This window comes from Tenrec ecaudatus, chromosome 5 (genome assembly GCF_050624435.1).
Source record: "Tenrec ecaudatus isolate mTenEca1 chromosome 5, mTenEca1.hap1, whole genome shotgun sequence".
NCBI lineage: Eukaryota > Metazoa > Chordata > Mammalia > Afrosoricida > Tenrecidae > Tenrec > Tenrec ecaudatus.
The window spans coordinates 38333728-38353359 of record NC_134534.1 but is presented as its reverse complement, the minus strand read 5'-3'; the positions used below and the strand labels follow the sequence as shown (position 1 = coordinate 38353359).

Here is a 19632-nt window from a genome sequence, read left to right as displayed (position 1 = left end):
ACTTGAAACCAGACTAGAGAGGGGACTCGCTGGTTGGCGGAGAGCATTCAGGACGAGTGTCCCACATTTTCTGAATGCAGTGACATTTTGGGAAAAAAACCTCTGCTTCGCCTGCAGAATTGGCAGCAGCCTTGCCCACATTTACCAAATCCATTCCTCCAACACCCACACTCCAGCCTGGAACCCACCCGGGAGGATGCGCCCTCTGTGTCCCAGTGGCACTCCCATGCTCCCACACACCTCCTGTGAGAACCACAGCAGGACGCCAGGGCCAGTGGCTTTTCTGACCCCTTCTCCTGGCCTCCCTCTGGTGTCGCCTTCCCGACACCATGCCCCTTCTGTGTCTTCAAGCCCCACCGACATCCGCCCTCGGAATGACAGGAGAGTATAAAACCCAGAGATCCTGCTCCCACATAGTACCTACCCCCCACCCACCCATGCGCACCCACGTGTGAACACACTCACCTCACCACCACCTCCCAGGCCTGTTCCCACGTGTTAGGAAGTGAAGAGGTCACCAAGGCAGACCCAAGGGCTACATTCTCAGTGTGCGCACCTTTGCCGGGCAGAAAAAGAGCCTGTGGCCAGGGGCCGTGCACTCTGGGCCACCATTGTCTCTGAACTGTAGCGCAGTTACGGTTGCTTTGAGACCTACCCAGAAGGGCCCAAAATAAAGCACAGCATCCTGCAAACACTTGCCAGGTCCGGGCAGTGCCACCCCAAAGTAGGGACTTTCAGAGCCAGCATGCCGCCTGAGGCTGGAGAAGACCATCAGAGGAGGGTGAGGGACGCCCTTCTTTTCTTGCTACTAAATTAAAGGGTTCAGACCCCTTCCCCAATTCTGCTTTCCCAGGGTCTGGTGAAAGCCCACGGAGGCTCCTGCTCCCCCTCAGACCCCCATTTCATCACATCACAGCCCGCTCCATGTGCCGCCCACCTCACAGGCCGGACGCCAGCAGACAAGTTTGGGGATCAATTTCCCGTTTCTAAAGGCAGAGGGCTGAGTCTGCCCGTCTGGCAGTAAATAATTGACCAGTTGTAGGAGTTCGCCGGGCTGGACTCCGTAGAGAAGCCTGGAAGTCCTGGGAGAAAGCTCCCCTCGGGTAGCATTGAAAAGACCGTGAACCGCTGCCGGGCTCTCGTGGCCTCTCTGGTGTCTGGGAGGAGGCGCACCTGGCACCTGGCAAGCAGCCAGGCCTCTATGTGTGTGACAAAGCCATGCTCCACCTCGAAGACCCAGTGTTGAGCGGAGGCCTTCGATCCGGCAGCTCCTCAGACACACGGCATCTCACACCTTGTCATGTTTCAGGTACTCTACTTTTCTCGCCCCCCAAACAATTGATCTGTCAAAGCCACAGCAAAGAGAGCCCTCACCTCGACCAGTGGCGGAAGAGCTGGGACAATCAAGAGTGAGCCTCCAGGCAGGGACCCGTTTGCAGTTTAGCACATACACGCTGTCCCTAGCCCTTCACGGACAGTCTGATCAGGGCTAGGCCCCTTCTAGAGGTTAGGCCTGGGACACTAGAGAAGCGGGAGCTCCCAGGTGAACGAGCCCCTAGAGCTCACTGTTCGGGAGGCCTGGTGAGGCGATGCATCACGAGGCTCAGCGGCTGGCCAGCCACCCAGCAGCCACTCTGCTCTGTGCGGGGGAGATGAGCGGTCACCTTCAGCAAGGGTCACAGCCTTGGAAACCCTGTGGGGCAGTTTGCCTCTGTCCTGCAGGGTCACCTGGAGCCGGAATCGACAAAGTCAATGGGTGCAGGGTTACAGGACCCTCCACTCCTTCCTTGACTAGATCTCCTCATTGACTGGACCCTCAAGCCTTGTACACACACTGGACCATCAGAAAGGTGGAGGGGTTTCCACAAGGTCAGTAGTTCAGAACCACCAGCCAGTCTGGTCTGAGGGAGCAAGACGATGAGGCTTTCTACTCCCATAAAGAGTTGGCCTCAGAAACCCACAGGGCCAGTCGTGTGGTCCTTAAGGTTGCTTTGAATCAGTGTCAACGCGAGGGCAGTGAGTTTGGGTTGTGTTTTTGTTTTGAAGTCATCTTCAAGCTCAGGGTCTGGTTCCATAGTCCACCTGAAGGCAAAACTGAGCAGTTCTTAAGCACAGAAGGAGTGGCCTTCCACAGCTGGTTGTGACAGACAGGATTCCCAAGATTGGCAGATTTTCCTTGCAGTTTGTAAACCAGCTAACTGTAACTCGGATGCTTTAGACTCAAATCCTGCCTGCTCTTCCATTTAACAGCCCTGGGAGAAACTCCTTAACCTCTCTGGGCCTGTGTCTTTATTTAGAAGAGAAGATAAAAGAGTGTCTAGCTCCTAGGATTAGGCGTCTTAAGTGCTTGTGTAAAGCTTCGTGTAGTCGCTGGCACACAGTAACCGCTCCGCACCTATAAACCCCAGTACAGTAAGTCTCACACTGCCAACTGCCTTTTTAATGAGTAGAGCACACTGAGGGGCTGACCCCCCCCCCACTTTGTTCCTTTGGGAGAATTCCATGAAATGGACTAGGGGTCAGGAGCCAAGGCAGACCCTCTCCTTCTAAGGAATTGTTTGGGTCCTCCCTGTGCTGCCGGACAAGGGGAGGAAGGTTGACCCTGTGGAAGAGCCTGGTATGGGAGTGAAATTCAGAACTCAAGGCACGAGCCCGAAGGTGGTAGGCCAGACCCGGTCTGAACACTGTTTGATGACCATCTCAATATCTAATGTAAAGAGCCCTTGATGTGCTCACGTCACTGGTGAACCGATGTGAAGAACTTCCTAATGAGGGTGGGGTTTCATTTTCAATCCAAATCAAGCAGATTGTTTCAGATTGAAGGGTTCCCTTTGCTGTTGTTTCAGGGGCAATTGCTGGCATTGTTGACCAGCCAATGCAGAACTTCCAGAAGACAGCGGAGGCGCGGGCTTCTGCAGGACACAAGGCCAAGGGCGTTATCTCGGGGGTGGGGAAAGGCCTCATGGGGGTGTTCACCAAGCCCATCGGAGGAGCTGCGGAGCTGGTGTCGCAGACAGGCTACGGTGAGCTGGGTGGGGCAGGGGAGGCGGGGTGGGGCTCCCTGTGAGAAGCTGGGCTTGCCCAAGGTAGGTAGAGGGTTGAACTAGGACAAATGGTCGCCATCTTTTTCACCTCCTTAGGCTTGCATACACTCAGACTGCATTATTACTACTAATAAAACAGTCGTAGGACAAGATTAATAGGAAGTCTAGTGTGCGCAAGTAATAGAAGGCCCGAGAGAAACTGATAGACTGATGAAAAGTAACCCGTGAGAGAGTGCATGGAGTGTGGGGACTATTCTGCAGCCGAGGAAAGAATTCTTTTTGCAGCGAGAAATTAGAAAGGAAAGGCAGGAAGATAGATGCCTTTAAATGAAGAGGCCAGGTGTGTGCACGCATGTGCACATGTAGGCTGGCAGTGCTGGGAGTGGGGGACTTGGGACCTGGCACAGGGTCTGCCCCTGTGTCTCCAGGAGCTGACAAGGGCTGGGGTGTATGAGAGCACCCACCCCCGTGCTTTTGTGCACTCTGAGCAAGGGCACATTAAAGTCACCTTAGCAAGCACGTGGCTATAATTGTTACCTTTTTACCTTACGTGGGCTGGACCATTCTGGTCGTAAAAGCAGACTGTCTGTCACAGCCGACAGGAGGGTTTCCGTGTCGGACCAGGAGCACACAGCTACCCGCATCTGGCCCTAGTCTCCCCCAAGAGAGCTGACAGAGGCAGCCAGTCGGGGCAAGCGGGACGCCGCAGAGATAGAGATAATGCCCACACAGACCACCGCCCAGAAAGGCTCCTCAGAGACCACCCAGACGTGCACACGTGTTCCTCTTTGCTTGTCCCCGCCCCTGCCAGCCTTCCTCCCATGAGTGACATGTTCACTCCCAGGGAAACTGATGAGAATCATCCTAGCAATTCCCAAGTGGGAAAAGCGAAATTCTCATGGATTTTACACATTAATAAAAACCGTATTTCTTCTGATACGGACTCCAGCAAGGTAAAGCCGCCCTGCCTCAGCTCTGCTGCCTGGCTTCCTCCGCCTTGACCAGCCCTCGCCGCTCTCCCTTATGTAAGAGCATCTCCACAGGGCACTTCTCACGGCCTCCTTGCTTTCCATCGCTCTTGTAAAGCTTTTATGACTGCACTGAAGTTTTTACAAACCACTAACTCTCCGTCTAATGACTGTGCCTTGTTTATAAACATTTACAAGCCCTCAGAAAGCACACGCGCTGTACCAACCTTGGTTGTGGAGTGGAGGGGGCGGGCTGGTGTGGCTGCTGTGGGTTGCCCTCATTGAGGCTGGCACCAGGGAGAGCGCGTCGTAAACCAGAGCACCCCCACCCCCGCCCCCACCCCGTGAGGGCTCATAAATATATACGGCTTCATGTTTAACAGCTGGATTAAGTCACTTAACATGTAAATACTATATCTCGGCAAACGTCATGCCTTTGTGTCTGTGTATGTTGTGTTTCTCTATTACTGACCAGACATAGCATAAGATGGGGGAGAGGGCATTTTGGTATTAAGGAGTTTTAAAATTCTGAATTTTTTCAAACACATTTTATAGAATGTGAAGTAAGCTAGACGCTTAGTCTCAGAAGCAAGATGCTTCCTTAATGGCTGATTGTTTCAGTCACAGCTAATGTGAGATTGAAAGTGGGGAATGTAACATTGAATGAAATTAGCTATGTGTACAGCTGTTTCCAAAGATGTGACGTTTTCATCGGTAACATCTTATGGGTGGCTCTTGTGGCACATTGGTTATGAGCTGGGCTGCCAACTGAAAGGTTGGCATTTCGAAACCACCAGCCACTCTGTGGGAGAAAGAGATTTCTACTCAGAGGAACCATTCTACCCAGCCCTGCAAGGGTCGTTTTGAGTCAAAATCAACTCAGTGGCAGTGAGTTTGGTTTTATGGCTTTGTTTTTGGTTTTCTAAGCAGATGACAGCATGGAAATTTTGAGAAAACTAATACAACTCCCTTCTCTTACCACAGGTATTTTACACGGAGCTGGACTTTCTCAGCTTCCCAAACAGCGCTATCAGCCACGTGATCTACATGCTGACCAGGCTCCCAACAGCCATGTCAAATACGTCTGGTAACATGGTTTAGATACTTGTTCGGTTGCAGGGCTACATTGTTTACTAAGAGGTCCTGGCTTGCTCTCCAGGGGAACCTCGGAGGAGCAGCTTGGGCAGCACAAGGGTATCTAGGAGCAGCCAGAGGAGGCTGCTGGTCCAGTTGGGGGCTCAGGGCTCGGGGGTGGGTGGGGAGTGGGGAGAGGGATGCTGCAGAACCCTGCCCAACCTCACTGTCAAACCCAGACCCCACCAGGAATTCTGTGGGGAACCACTGTTCTCATTGTCGTCTTGTCCAACAACATAAATGCACCTAGTCCAACAGCTGTGTCCCAGTTAAGGGTGCTATTTCTAGTGGGGAGGAAAGGGCCCAACCTGAGCAGAGGGAGAACTTTGTCCTCCAACACAGCAGGTTCTTTTGGCCAGAACGTGTGAGAACTGGAGAGATGGCCTTTCTAGTTAACACATTTGCCTATCAGATTAATGAAGGCGGTGTATGTGTGTCTGTGCACACCCACCCACTGAGAGGAGGTGTGTAGGGGAGGTGCCCTAAGGGACAAGCAGGAAGCCTTAAGAAGGGACTCACCCCCGACTCTCCTTTCACAAACAGGAGGATGCTCCAGTCTCTGGGCAGACCAGAAGTGCACATGGCCCTGGACGTGGTTCTGGTGAGGGGCTCTGGCCAGGAGCACGAGGGCTGCCTGCTACTGACATCAGAAGTGCTCTTCGTGGTGAGCATCAGTGAGGACACACAGCAGCAGGCCTTCCCGATCACAGAGATTGATTGCACACAGGACAGTGAACAGAAGAACCTGCTGGTCCTGCAGCTCAAGCAGCCGAGGGTGGCCTGTGACGTGGAGGTGCGTTTCAGAAAATGAAGTAGCCGGGGCTGAATGAGTGAGTGAGGCTGAACCATGGGCTGATGGATGACTGGGAACTAGGGAGGAAGGAGCGATGGTGCTGAGGGACCACCGCCTCGGAGCCTCACACAGGAGCCCAGCAGTGTCAGGGGGATGGTGTCAGCCTAGGGCGGGGGACCTGGCTGGTATGATTGGCCAGGGCTGGGGTACAGGGTGGGCAGGGCAGCAGAGCTCTACAGTGAGCAGGTTGGACAGGGGCATCCAGGATCAACCTGTGAAGCAGCTCTCCTGGTCCACACCTGCACTCAGTACAGCACGTCCCAGTTGAAATGTCACGAGGTGGCTCCGGAGAACTGCCTGCCCCAGAACTGGGGGCATTACCTGAAACAAGACTTGGGCAGCAGGGCCAGACCTTCACAAGCTGACAAGCCAGAGGGATTCACTCCTCCCCCAGCCCCAACTCCTGAGACTTCAAGGGTCAAAATGTTACGACCCTGAGCCCTGTCCTGCTTTCCAGGTGGCCCGGTGCACGTTTCCTAAGACAGCATCTTGGTCCAAAGTTCAAGATGTGCTAATTCCTGGCCAAAGACAAGTTGCTGTCAAATAAGTGCTGAGAACTGAGCACTAAGCCTCAGCTCCATCTTTCTGTTCACTAACTGGGAAGCGGCCCTTAGCTCCACCAGCTTCCCAGGTGACTCCCAAGCCACGGGGCCCCGAGTAGCAATCTGGGATCCTCATGTGGGGACTGAGTGACCCCAGCAATGACAGCAAAGTTGCATCTAGCAAGTTCTACCTGATTCCCGCGTTCATTATTTTCGCTCCGGTATGGGAGCCTGCATCTCCCTCTCACCACTGTTTGGGTAAAATTATCTGAGAAGATGGAAGGCAGCCAACTACAACAACTCAGAGATTTCTCTATTTTCTTGGATCATAATCAGTCAGGCCTTCAGCCGGGACTTGGCTGGAGGACCACATGGCTGCTTGGAGTTGATGACTTTCTGGGAATAAACAGAGGTCAGATGTCCAAGCTGACGCTATTGGATCTGCCAACATCTTCTGATCCAGTTGACAATAAAGCAGCAGTGATCTGGCTACAGGATTTGGCAGGGAATAGTATTATCTTCCAGTCTTGAGTCCTTAATGAGAAAGCTCCAAGGCTCTAAGGAATATCTGTGACCATCATTATTCCTTAGCTGCTTGGGAAAATCTCCTATCTTAAACTATTCAGATGGGAGATTCATCCCTTGCTGCAAAACTCTCATGTCTACAATCATGAGCCATCTCCCTGACTCTTGTGTCTGAAGTTCCTGTGAAGAATGAATTCTCAAGAGCTGGCGGGCGCAAACATCAGTTTGTCAGGGATTACACAGGTGATAGGCAGTTACCACTCCCAGTAGTTGCCAAGACTGAAGTATGACTTCAGAGTCAGAGCGCTGTAGCTCTGGACACCATGCCCGACACAGGTCCCTGCCGTTACTAGGGATCAAGGCAGGTTGGGATCAAATGAAGCAGAACCCGTGAGCCTTCGGCCTCTGGGTTATATTTTCTGTACCCGCTCCTCAAGTCTCAAGTCCTCCTAGAAGCAGTTCCTTGTAAACCAGCTGCCTGTGGCCTGGATGTCCCGCCCACCCAAAAGCAAGCGCAAACTAGACAAAATGCTCATTTCTGGTCTGTTCAAGACAGTGGAGCCTCCAGGCAGTGAAGTGACCTGTGTTTTATGGGTGAGGGATGGTGCTGCACCCCCACTAGGATGCCTATCTACCATCTTTGAGGGAAAACTAAGCAGCATAAGATCATTACATAAATGGATTCTCTTGTGATTGATTGCATTTGCCTAAGATGCTAGGAAACACAGCTTCTTTGAATTTTGGAAGGGATTAATTTGTAGATGACATCATTCAGTACATTCAAAAGGGCCAGATTCAGGTTTCTGGTGGGTTTTTTTTTTAAGCCAGCGTTTGCTTTTCTTGGTCCATGCAGCCATTTTTAGGGTACTAATTGCTTAATGTGCCTGGCCCATGATTGAAATCCCTTATGAAAGGCTCAGAGTGAGTCAGGAAGGTCAGTTTATGCCTTGGCCAGGTTCCTTTCACAACATGGGTTTTCCTGCGCTGCCGTTCAGGAGGAGCAGCTAGGCCTGTGCAGATTCAGAGCTCTCCCGCGGAGTCCTGACCCCCCTCACAGGAGATCCGCAGCGCTTTCACATGTTCCGCGTGGTGCACCGCTTTCATCTGTCAGCGAGTCGTGGGAGGCATGGAATACATGTCCTCTGTGCAATGCTGTGGTCACCCCCTTCACTCTCTTCCCTTCTCACTGGATTCCTGCATGTTCTTGGGCGAGCGTGCCCATGCTTGTGATACAGGAACTCTTCAGGGTATTGCTTCAAGAGGTCAAAAGACCTCATTAAAATGCTTATTCTTCAGTGGTCATGCTCACTAACTCATAGGTAGAAACCACTACAAAGTCAGTGGTCATCCCTGATTCAAACAGGCCAATGGCTCCTTTTGGAAATGCCCCATCCACCCAAGGGACACAAGATAGGGGCAGGATTTGTGTGCGGTGGGAGAGAGGGGGAGGGGCTCACTGCGCTGACCGCTCTGGTCAGGTGCTTTCTCGGAAAGTCCAGCTCCAGAGCAGAGGTAATGTAGCCCATTTGAGTTCTACTGATGCAAAGCCAGGCTTTGATGAACCATAAATGTACTTTGCATCCTCCCTGCACATAAAACTTTCCTCTTGTTCTGCCCAGTTTTTCTGTTTTCTCTGGCTTTAAATCCTATTTATAAAAACAGAAAATGTATTTATTTTTTGATGCCCTGTCCAGAGCCACTGGTTTGAGACTTGCTTCTCTCCACTTTTTTGGCTCAACTGAAGAGGTTCAGGGAAAGATGGATTGACAGAACTTTAACTGTTTACTACGATGAGACCTGGTAAACAGAGGACAAGCATGCTTCTATGGTCCTCAACGGTTGGAATTGTTAATAAGCAAAACATTAAATCACCAGCTCAGCCACGCGAACTTCTATGTAACATCAAATACTTACGCACAAGCTGTCCTCTCTGCAGAACGCTCGTTTTACTGTTACAAATGTCACTGCTATTTGCCACAGGAGGCAGGCAGGCTGAGTGGGTGGGTAGAGGTTGTTTTAAATAACATTTTGATAAAGAAAAAGGCATACTGTGTACATGCATCAAGGCCCAAGAATACTTGAGTTTAGCACCCAATGGACTCTCTACTTTTGTGTCCCAGGTGGATGGAGTCCGAGAGAGGCTATCAGAACAGCAGTACAACAGACTTGTGGACTACATCACCAAGACATCCTGTCACCTGGCTCCCAGCTCGTCTTCCACAACACCGTGCCCTGTGGTCCCTGTGGAACCGTTCCCCTCTACTGTCAAAACCTACCACTACTCGGCCGACCCCGATTTTGTTCGGGTCTTCATCAGTACATTTACTATGGTGAAAAAGAAAGCCCTGAGGAAAGGGTTCCCCTGAGCCCTCTCTGTGTTCCTCACACACAAAGTGCATTCCTGTTCAAGTGCTCATGCCACTCAGGTGCAGAACTAACTGATCAGGCTTTAGAAGGGAGAGCTAGAGTTCAAACCCTATTCCCACCTGTTTGGGGGCAAAGAAACCATCTAATTCTACCAGTGTGCCTGCAAAGGTTTGGCTTCGTCAGATGAAATTAAACGCCGAGACACCACTGTTTAACTTGTGAAATCTGTTCCATAGCTGATGCTGTTGTTGTCTTGAAAGCTGGTTATTTGCCCTCTGAAACCTGTTCTTTCCAAGGTTTACAGAACATTCTGATGGTTGTTCAGGTGCATTTTGGAAAAAATTATTGTCTCAATCAGCAAACCAGAGTTAGTAACTACCAGTAACGAGAGAGCCCGAGTGCTTAGTTGAGTTTCAGATTCCATAGATGCCACGACCAGACATGCTAACCAACAGGAGCCACCAAGAACTGCAGGATTAACAAGGAGAGCAATCCGCCACAAGGTTTTCTTTCCAAATCTTAGGTCACCAGACATCATCTTAAATGTTTGATGAATATTTCTTATTCCAATAAATTAAGAGTGAAGACACCCAAACTTGGGCCTATAACTTGTCACCTACAACTGAGAGAAGCTAAGAAAATGTTAATCCAAACACCCACTAGTCTTTAACGCTCACGCGTTGCTACAATTTATAGAAAACAAGAATGTCAACAATTTTGGGCTGAACTTTAAAAATGGTTTCTCTTCATTAGTTTCCTATGTAAGTCACGTAAAGTGATTGTTTTGTCAATCTCAAAAGTAACAAGTCAATCTTTTATTTTTAAGAATGTAAATATTGTATCTTTGATGGTACTTTTCCAAACTGCTTCTAAGAACTATTACAAATTGTTATAATTTAAAATAAAAGGTATCCCCAAATGACTGACAATTTCACATACATGTTGATTCCCGCCAGGGACTTTACTTTCCCTGTGCTGTTTGTTTGCGGAGACTTGGGGTAACACAATTTCCATCGTTTAAGATTGATCAAAGATTTGTTCTTTCTTAGTGATTAAACTAACTTTGATTTTTAAAGGCCCCAGAAGTTACCGTGTTCTTGTTAGCCATTAGCAAAGTTAACCTCCAGTTAGATAACTTAAAGACCTGTTTGTCCAGATAAGACACACTGCCTTAATTTCTTGTGCACACTACTAGCTCTTCATTCAGTAAAGCAATACTAAGCATAGAATTTAAATGTTCAATTATCCACTTCATCTACCTGGTAATAGCAGGGCTACCAAGAATGGCAATGAAGGCTAAGGAAAGGTTCCACCGGGAAAGGTGTGTCTGTCCTGTCCTTCCTAACACTTGCTGTCAGTACTGCTCATTGGGCCCTGTGAGCAGCAGGATGAGCTACTGACTGATTTATGCATCTTCAGTTGTCTTAAGCCACAGTGTCAATCCAGGAGTCAGGTTTATTAATACTTCAGCGAAAAGGACTCCCAAAGATATAATGAAGACATTTTTAAACCACCTTCGTAGGATGCATAACCAGTTAAAAATCCACAGCTGGTTCATGCCTGGAAGGTACCGGTCATGATAGTAAAGACTTACTGCCCAACGTATTTGTTAATTGTTTATTTACCAAGAGAAACTACTCCATAGCCCACCGTCATATTTCACAGTTCAAGGACATAGGCCAGTGACGTTCATGGAATCAATCTGAAGAAATTCTGTGGAGAAAAGCACAATAGTTACTTAAGGAATATTCGCTCAATACTGTCACTATTTTTGAGGTCACCAGAGGTCAAAGCATCCCAATACTCAAACCACTACACCATCACAGGGCTCCTTCTGAAGGCCCTCTACAAGTGTGATGTTCTAGTGTCAACCCCAAAAACTAAAGAGCATCATTTGAGAAATGCATATGAACTTAAAGTAGATTGAAGTAAAATGTATTACCTTTCCATTCCACAATCACTTTGCACTTTGAAAGATACCAGCTTTCCTCATCTCCTCAAAATCCTTCATGGAATCATAATTTCTGTAGAAATCTGCATAAGCCTTCTTTCTCTGGTCAGCAACTGCAAACTAAAAATAACAAAGTTCATTCAGCAGGCGTTGTTTTCGATGATTGGAAATTAGATGGCTAAATGTTTGTGTTCACCTTTAGTTTGAACCCTGTACTTCATAGGACAAAGAGGTGACAGGTCTGCGGCTGACAACAGCCATAAGCCAACGACACCCAAAAGACTAAAAGGTGATAGGGAGAATGAATTCTGAGACAGGGTGAAATACTCTGGTTCAATTGAAGCCACAATAAGAATTCAAGGAATTCTGAGAAGCCCTCTGCCTCTCAAAGGCATAGACCAGGATGGGCGGTTTACACATCAATGTCAAGTCAAGCCGCAACAGCAGGCACAGAACTTTTACACATGAGGAAATGGACTCAAGTTTAAGTGACTTGATCGAAATCTAGGAAGAAACATTAGATGGCAGGTCGCTTGACTAGGATTCAAATCTAAGTCTGTCATATGGCAGGTTTGTTTGTTTTATTAAATCATTTAACATCATTTTATGGGGCTCTTACAGCTCTTATCACCATCCATCCAGCCATTGTGTCAAGCACATTTGTACATATGTTGCATATGGCAGTTCTCCTCCACAGTGTGGTTTATGATCCAAACTCAAATCCTACAGTGCGTGTAAACACTAGTAAAAATTTTGAATGTGCCAACCCACATCAGTGAAGGCACAGCAAAAATACAGAACCATCCACCTAATTTAGTTAACAAAGGTAGCCCTTCCCTTGTTTTACAACACAACTTGTAGAACCCCAACGCCACCCAATGAAGGGAGGCTTGTTAGGACCCACCACTGAACAATCTGTTAACTTGTTATTAGGAAAATCAACCACGCCGCTTCCACGAGTATGTCCTGCAGAAGGTAAAAACCACACTTCTACCAAAAGCCCTTCGGGTCCTCTCCCCTTCCCCAATGAGAAGTTACAGAAGCAGGAAGAGCTGCTCTGGCTTTCAGACATTTTCTATCTCAGTGCCGCCTCTCCCTGGCCTCACCGGGTCTCAACCCCGTGGAATCGGAGGGCTCTTGCCGGGGTCGGGACTTTGGAGCTGAGACTTAGCAGCACCCGCGACCACATAAGCCATTGCCTTAACGTGTCCTGAGCTGAGCGTTGCGGCAAACTGCGGAGCCCAAGGATATGAGGGAACAAGAAAGGGAGGGATGGTGGAGGATAAAAGGATAATGGGGTGGTACAGCTTTTTAGAAATGGGACATTTGGGACGTCTCTGGACTAGTCTTTATACTAATTTTTTGAAAAGTTAAAAGTTTTACAAATAGTTATATACGAGGGGGTACCCCCAAAAACCCGATGCTCATTTGTTTTGTTTTTTTATGTGAGAGGGAAAGTGTAGCTTGTTCCACCAGGTCAGACTGTTAATCAAACTTTCTATTTACATTTTCTGAAAAGATTGCCTAATGTGCAACAAAAAAGGCCTGATTTCTGACAGACGGGCTGGTTTTGCCACCACGACAATGCACCTGCTCACACAGCCATCTCAGTGTGCCAGTTTGGGGCAAAAATCAGCCATGCCTCTCTTGCCCCATGCACCTTACTCACCTGACCTCGCTTAGTACAACTTCTTTGTTTCCGAGAATGAAGAGGGACATGAAAGGACAGCATTTTGACCACATAGAAGAGGTGAAGAAAAAAATGAGGGAGGTGCTGTCAGCCATCCAAACAGATGAGCTTGAAAAATATTTCCAAGAATGGAAACTCAGATTTGACAAATGTATCAAGTGTAATGGAGAGTGCTTTAAAGGTGACTAGGTTGTTTTGTAAAAAAAATTAAATACATAGCTTTGGGGGAAAAGTTGTTTTGTGGGGGGTACCCCCTCAAGTATGAGGTTCTTTTGTAAATTTGGGGACTGCTAACTACAAGGCTGGTGGTTTGAAGCCACTAGACTACCTAGGAACAAAGATGAGGCTTTCTGGTCCCATTGAGATTTACAGATTTAGAAACCTTATACAAGATCACTGGGAGTCAAAATTCACTTGAGGCCAGTGGTGTTTGCTTTTGATTTTTAGGTGGTGGTGGTGGTGGTGATGTTCTTGTAAGAACCCCTTTTTAATTCCCCTACAGAAGTCCAAATTTTGGATTTCATGGAGTTTGGGGGTAACCTATCCATTAGCCATAGGTGTTGTCAATTGAACCTTGAGTCTTGAAGAACCAATGTCTCCTAAAAGTTGCCTTTAAGTCAAACAATGGTCTAGTTAAACTAGTAAAAAACCAAATGCTTTCACCTTAGACATCGGGCTCAAGGGCTCCTACTCAACCCTGATTCATAAACCACGTCTTAAAAATCACACAAGCACCAAGCACAGAACAAGCGTGCGTACCTTATAGAAAGCTCCAGCCCCCAGAGATAGAATGAATGCTCCAACCATGTGAATCCGCAGACGCCTTGCCAGAAGGCCTCGCATCTGAGGTTTCGCCAAAGCACCGGAAGACATGGCGGCTCTTCTCCCTGCCAGATAAAATAGCAATAAAAGAACATCCTGAGAAACTGTAGAGTAAAATAAAGAACTTACATTTTCGTATCTGGAGAGCCCCAGACAGTGGACATGGGATGTTTTCTGGCTTAGCTCCATCTTTTACTCTCTCATGTTAAAAGTCCCACAAGCTGGAGCCCAACGGAAAGGATCAACATCTACAAATCCCTCCCAACCACCAAAGAGAAATGACACTTTTACGGTAGTGTTTCTAAGTACAAATGCTTATTATTAACTCCAACTCATTCAATCTTCAAGACAACTGTGTCACTCTTGTGACCACAGGGGTACGTTCGAATTGACTCCCCACCCCACACCCTCCCATCATCCTGGTCCCGAGCGTCATTCTTGAGCCTAATGTTGCAGCCTGGAGGTCAATCCATCATGTTCTCTTTTGCCGGGCTTGTTACATACAAGCCACCCCAGTAAGGAAGTCTGAGTTCCAGTCTCCTCAACCGCACTTCTCAGGGGCGCTCTGGATGCACACTTGCCCAGATGGATCTGTTCGTTTTCCCGGCAGTTCACAGTGTAATGTCGATTTTTCACCAACACCCTAATTCAAAAGGCATCGATTCTTCTCCAGTGCCCGGCTTCCACCACTAAAGAGCTCCGTGGCTGGTGTTGGACACACCTAAGTCCTCCAAGGGACAGCTTTGCTTCTTAAAGCTTGCCGAAAGGGCTCTTCTGCAGACGCGCCCAGTGATTTCCGGACGGGTGCCTGCGGGTCCAAGGACCCTGAAATCCAGACGCCTTCAACTCTCCCCCGCTGTTCGCGGCCTTGCCGGTCGGCCCGATCCAGGGCTGAGGTGGAGTCGGCAGGAAAGGCCGTGGATGCTCTTGGACCTTCAAGTACGCGGCTCCGGTTAACGTCACCGTCCTCCGGACGAGTGCGGTCCTCGTGGCCTAAGCAACGTTCCCAAGGTCACTCCAAAGGCTGCGGCTCGGACGGGAGCCCAGGCGACGAGCCTTCGCCGCTGGCCTCGAACCCGGCCCCGCTCCCCGCTCCCCGCCGCAGGCGGGGCGCACCTGCCCACCGGCCTCGCTCCCCGCCAACGCGGGCACTGCTGAGGCGCCCGCCCGCCTGCCGGGTGTCAACCCTGGGCTTCGGTGGTCAAGTGACCCAGCCAAGGTCACTCAGACTCCAAAAGACAAGCTGGGACGCGGGGCCGGAGCGGCGAGGTCCGAAGGTCCTCGACGCGGAAATGCGGGATCCCGACTCCGTCGTGACAGAGGGAGGGAGGGCAGGCAGAGGGCTGTCGGGCGGGGAGGCGGCGGCTGGTGGGACCAGAACGCGAGGAAACGCCAAAGACCCCACCACTCACCTCACGGCAGACGTCCTTCCCGACTGCAGCAGAAATGGACGGCGCGCGGGCAACGCGCAGGCGCGGGCGGGCGGGGGCGGGGGAGGTCGTACGGTGGCTGAGGAGGCTCCAAAGCCCTCGAGCGCGCTCAACGGCTTCCCAGCGTTGCTGGCCTGCCTTGGCCCCTCTGAGTTGGAAGAAGTTTGAATTCCTTAAACCTCGTGCTACCGAGATGATCCCAACCCATCGCCATCTCCAATAGAGCCTCGCACGGCCTCATAGTCTCCACGGCTGTGAAGCCCCACACACGCAGAGCGGCTAGGGACTCCAAAGGGCCAGCCTTTGCGTGGGCGGCGAGAGCTTTAACCACTGCGCCACCAGGGCTCCTTCCGTGACCATTACGGACATTCCTGGAAACCCTCGATGACCGTTCTGCTGAATAAAGGCGAGGCTGTTTGCCTCAGAACCCCCAGGGAGCCGTTCTACACTGCCCTACAGGGTGGCTGAGCGAGATTCGCTTATGGCCGTGAGTTTTTAATGAGACAAGCCTTTCCGCGCCGTCCTACAGGGTTGCCATGAGTCAGAAGCTATTCGTAGACAAGGGGTTTAACTGTGTTTAATTTATCCCCACTTCCTCTCGTGGTATAATGAGGTTGGGCTGCCAGCTACAAGATCAGCAGTTCAAACCCAGCAGCTGCTCTGAGGCAGAAAGACGAGGCCGTCTTCCTCACATAAGGATGGGGTGTCAGAAACCCACAGGTGCAGTTCTCCTCGGCCCTGTAGGGTCTAAGTCTTACATTACTGGAGACAGTGGCTTTGGCTTAGTTCTCTCTATTCCTGTCTCCATTCCTCCATCCCCTACCCTCCCACCCCCATCATTGACCCAAAGACCTAAAACCCAGAAACACCACGCCCACTGGCATCACGTCAACCGAGTAGAATTGCCCCATCAACCGTAAATCTTCTCAGAAGCAGACTGCCACCTCTTTCTGCAGCTGAGTTCAGACCACCGACCTTAACCCACGGGGTCCCAGGACGACTGATTGTGTGCTGCTCCGGCTAGGAATGCTTCAGGGGAGAAACGGAGAGTGTGGGAAGAGAGCCGAACCCCAGGAACACAAACCAAACTCACTGCCAGTGAGTGGATGCCGACCCAGTGACCCACCGCGTCAGGGCAGACCTGCCCGTGAGTGTCAGAAACTGTAACTCTTTATGGAAGTAGCCCTTACTCTCTCCTGGTGGAGCAGCTGGTGGTTTTGAACTGCTGACCTAGCAGTGAGCAATCTAGTCTGAAAGACAGGATTGGTTAGGAGAATGGGGCCAAAGACCCTCTCTGGATGCAGAGCCTGGAATGCTGAGAGTTGTTTCAGAACCGTGGGCGGTTTAGAAAGCGCAGAGCTCATCACGGGAACGCAGTGTGTTAGCATGCACATTCTAAATGCTTGGCTTGCTGAGGCTGCGGCTTCCGGTGACAGCTTCCACTCCATGTGCAGTCTGGACCTAAATCCAGTCTCCACGTGAGTGCTGACAACTGGCACAAGTAAAACAGCTCTGTCCGCAAGCAGGGACAGTCTTGGCCTCAAAGGAAATTGGGGTGCCAAGGCTCCAAGGTCAGGGAGTCATAACCCAACCAAGAGTATAGGCGAGCCCCAGAACCAATCCTGTAAACTTTTCTAATTAGCAATCATGTATGAGTCCCAATCAAGGTTCCCCAGTGCCTCCTCCGCCTCCGCCCCCACCAACACACACTCTGTAGTCCCATCAGTTGATCTGCTGCCAATCAAGATTCTGCGTGATTCCTTTGTTTTCCCACAGTCTAGAATGAACCACGCATGCGACCAGGAATCCTGCAGACACCAGGCCTCAGCCAGTCAATCGTCTCCTGTGTCAAGCTGATCTGTTTTTGTCTTGTTCTCAGCAGAATAAAAAGTCTCTGTGGCATGTATTTAAATTTGGCACCTTTTGTCCCCACACCCTGCCCCCAGAACACCACTGCGAATAACAGAAGGTGACCCACTAATGGAATTTGAATGCTACTGGTGAATGGAGGCCGAATGGGATGGTGGTGAAGTGTTTGACTGCTAACCCAAAGGCCGGGGGTTCAACCCTCCCAGCAGGCCCTCAGAGGACAGACGTGGCCACGTGCTCCCTGAAAGATTTCAACCTAGAAAGCCCTCCGGGGCGGTTCTACTTTGCCCCATGGAGTTGCTACCAGTCAGAATCAACAAAACAGGAGCTAACAACAATGAGAGACACAAGATGCCATGTGCAAGTTCATTTCTAGGGCCTCTAGCTCCACTACATTCAAACTGGTAAATGACTTAATCTCCCTAAGTCTGCTTTCCCTGCTACAAAAAAAAGAAGAAGAAGACTTAGTGCTCGTGTAATTGGATTGTCAAAGCGTGTACAAATTCACCGACAAAGTCCGTGATCGTTTAATCCCATTTGTGCTTGGCCTTTTTGGAAGCCCCTTGCAATGTGGCTGTGCTAATGGTCATCAAAGTGGGCTCTCCCTCCTACAGTGGAAGGAGACACTTCCTGGGCCTCTGCCATTGAATGCTGGTACCTGGTCTGCTCTTGGGGATGCTTGTTGTGAATCTTCTGGTGTGGCCACTGTTCTTCATGAGCGTCTTCCAGCCCTGGAAGGCTCATCTCCCAGCACTGTGTCAGATAATATGCCAGCACTAGATCACACACACATGGTCCCCATGCCAGCTAATACTCTGTTGTTTGCTGTAGGCTTTCCACAGGCTAATTTTCAGAAGCAAATTGTTAGCCTTTCTGCCAAGTCTTAGTCTGGAAAGCCTACTGAATCCTGCCTACCCTGGGTGACCCTGCTGATCATCGACATACCAGTGGCATGGCTTCCAACATCCTAGCAACATGCACCTCATCATAGTACAATGAAGTGACAGACTGGTGATTGGGCTGGTGAAATGACACTATCATTTCTTTCCAGGGACTTTGTTCTTGACCGAGCACAAGTCAGCATCTGAAATGGTCTGCTGCACTCAGCACACTTGGAGGTGATGTGGAAGCTTGCTTGTTCTGCATCCCAGAGAAGCATTCGCTCCCTCCATCCCTCCCTCCCTGTCACTGGTGCCTTCTGGCGCCATGTGGCTGGAAGAGGGAACTGCTTGTGGGTGCTAAGCCTGACAACTGCAGCACCGGTCCCATGTCCAAAGAGAGTTGTCAGCAATTGAAGGCAAACAAGGCACATCAGGAGAAATCTAGCGCTTTTCTCAAACATGACTGCTGAAAGTTTCCTAAACCAACCCCCCCCTGTGGCATCCATTCCGATTCATAAGGGTTTGCAAGACTTTGAGATCATTATCAGAAGCGGCTTGCCACATCTTTTGCCCGTGAAACCTTTCTTACCCTTTTGCTTCGAAGCTGTAGATGTGACACGGAGCCACCAAGACTACTTAGACGTTCCAGATAAGTTCTGTAACCAACTGGACTATGAAGGGGGACCCGCATTTCAAATCATAAATGTTCCATAGAGACAGTAACAGAACGAATGGTGTGTTGGGGATATGCCAGGAGAGGTTGGGAGGAAGTGGGACGCTAATACGGAGCACAAGAAAGAAGAAAATGACTTAAATTGATTGTGGTAATGATTGGACAACTCTTCTTGATGTGATCGAATCTTGCATTGTCTACGTGGATTATGTGCCAATGAAACTGTTTTTAACAATAAAATAAAATCTTAAGTGTTAAAGTGGTACTGTCCCATAAAAATATCACGCTATACATTTAGGTAGATTTATCCAAATTCTCTAGTAGCCCCATTTACTTTAAAGTAAAAAGAAAAAGTGAGGTAATTTTCATAGTAAGCCCAATATAGCACAAAATATTTCAACATGTAAACATTAAAAAACATCACTAGTGAATGTGTTATATTCTGTTTGGCATACCAAGTCTTCATTGAAAGACTACCTCACGATGTAAGCACAGTTCTAGGCCCAGAACAAGCTTCAAGTCTGAACATAACGGAAGAGTGGAATGCTGGCCCTTTGTCGTTAGGGCGCCGCAGGGCCCGGCCTGGACATCTAGGAGTTCATCACCGACCTCAGTTATCTAGTGCTGCCTTAACAGAATTCCCACAAGGGGATGGCTTCAACAAACAAAAATTTATTTTCTCACAGTTTTAATAGACCATTGTATAGTTCCATTTTTTCCATGAACTTTTTGGAGTATGTATGCATATATGCATGTAGTTATGTATGTGTGTATATAAAATATGCATATGTACATATATAAACACAGCTGATGTATGTGTGCATATGCACATATATCTCTAACTTTTAAAATTGTGGTTGGGTGAAAATTTAGAGAGTAAATT

General features: G+C 49.3%; 2 protein-coding genes across 4 annotated transcripts in view; one reads left to right on the top strand and one right to left on the bottom strand.

The window, feature by feature from the left end:
• Positions 1-10684, top strand: part of VPS13B (vacuolar protein sorting 13 homolog B) — a 731003-nt gene extending 720319 nt beyond the window's left edge. Inside the window, exons 59-62 of one of the 3 annotated variants that reach the window (XM_075549441.1) lie at positions 2847-3023; positions 4997-5099; positions 5690-5939; positions 9187-10684. In XM_075549441.1, coding sequence (XP_075405556.1) covers positions 2847-3023; positions 4997-5099; positions 5690-5939; positions 9187-9432 — 776 coding nt within the window. In that variant the 3' untranslated portion in view covers positions 9433-10684. The remainder of the gene's footprint in view (positions 1-2846; positions 3024-4996; positions 5100-5689; positions 5940-9186) is intronic. The other 2 variants (XM_075549440.1, XM_075549439.1) reach the window with 2 other exon arrangements.
• A 352-nt stretch (positions 10685-11036) lies between these two features.
• On the bottom strand, positions 11037-15383 carry COX6C (cytochrome c oxidase subunit 6C). Its single transcript, XM_075549442.1, has 4 exons — positions 15309-15383; positions 13834-13961; positions 11376-11504; positions 11037-11146 (listed from the first exon to the last, which is right to left on the bottom strand). The coding sequence occupies exons 2-3, from the start codon at positions 13945-13947 to the stop codon at positions 11391-11393; spliced, it is 228 nt and encodes a 75-aa protein (XP_075405557.1). The 5' UTR covers positions 13948-13961; positions 15309-15383; the 3' UTR covers positions 11037-11146; positions 11376-11390.
• Positions 15384-19632: the final 4249 nt, after the last annotated feature.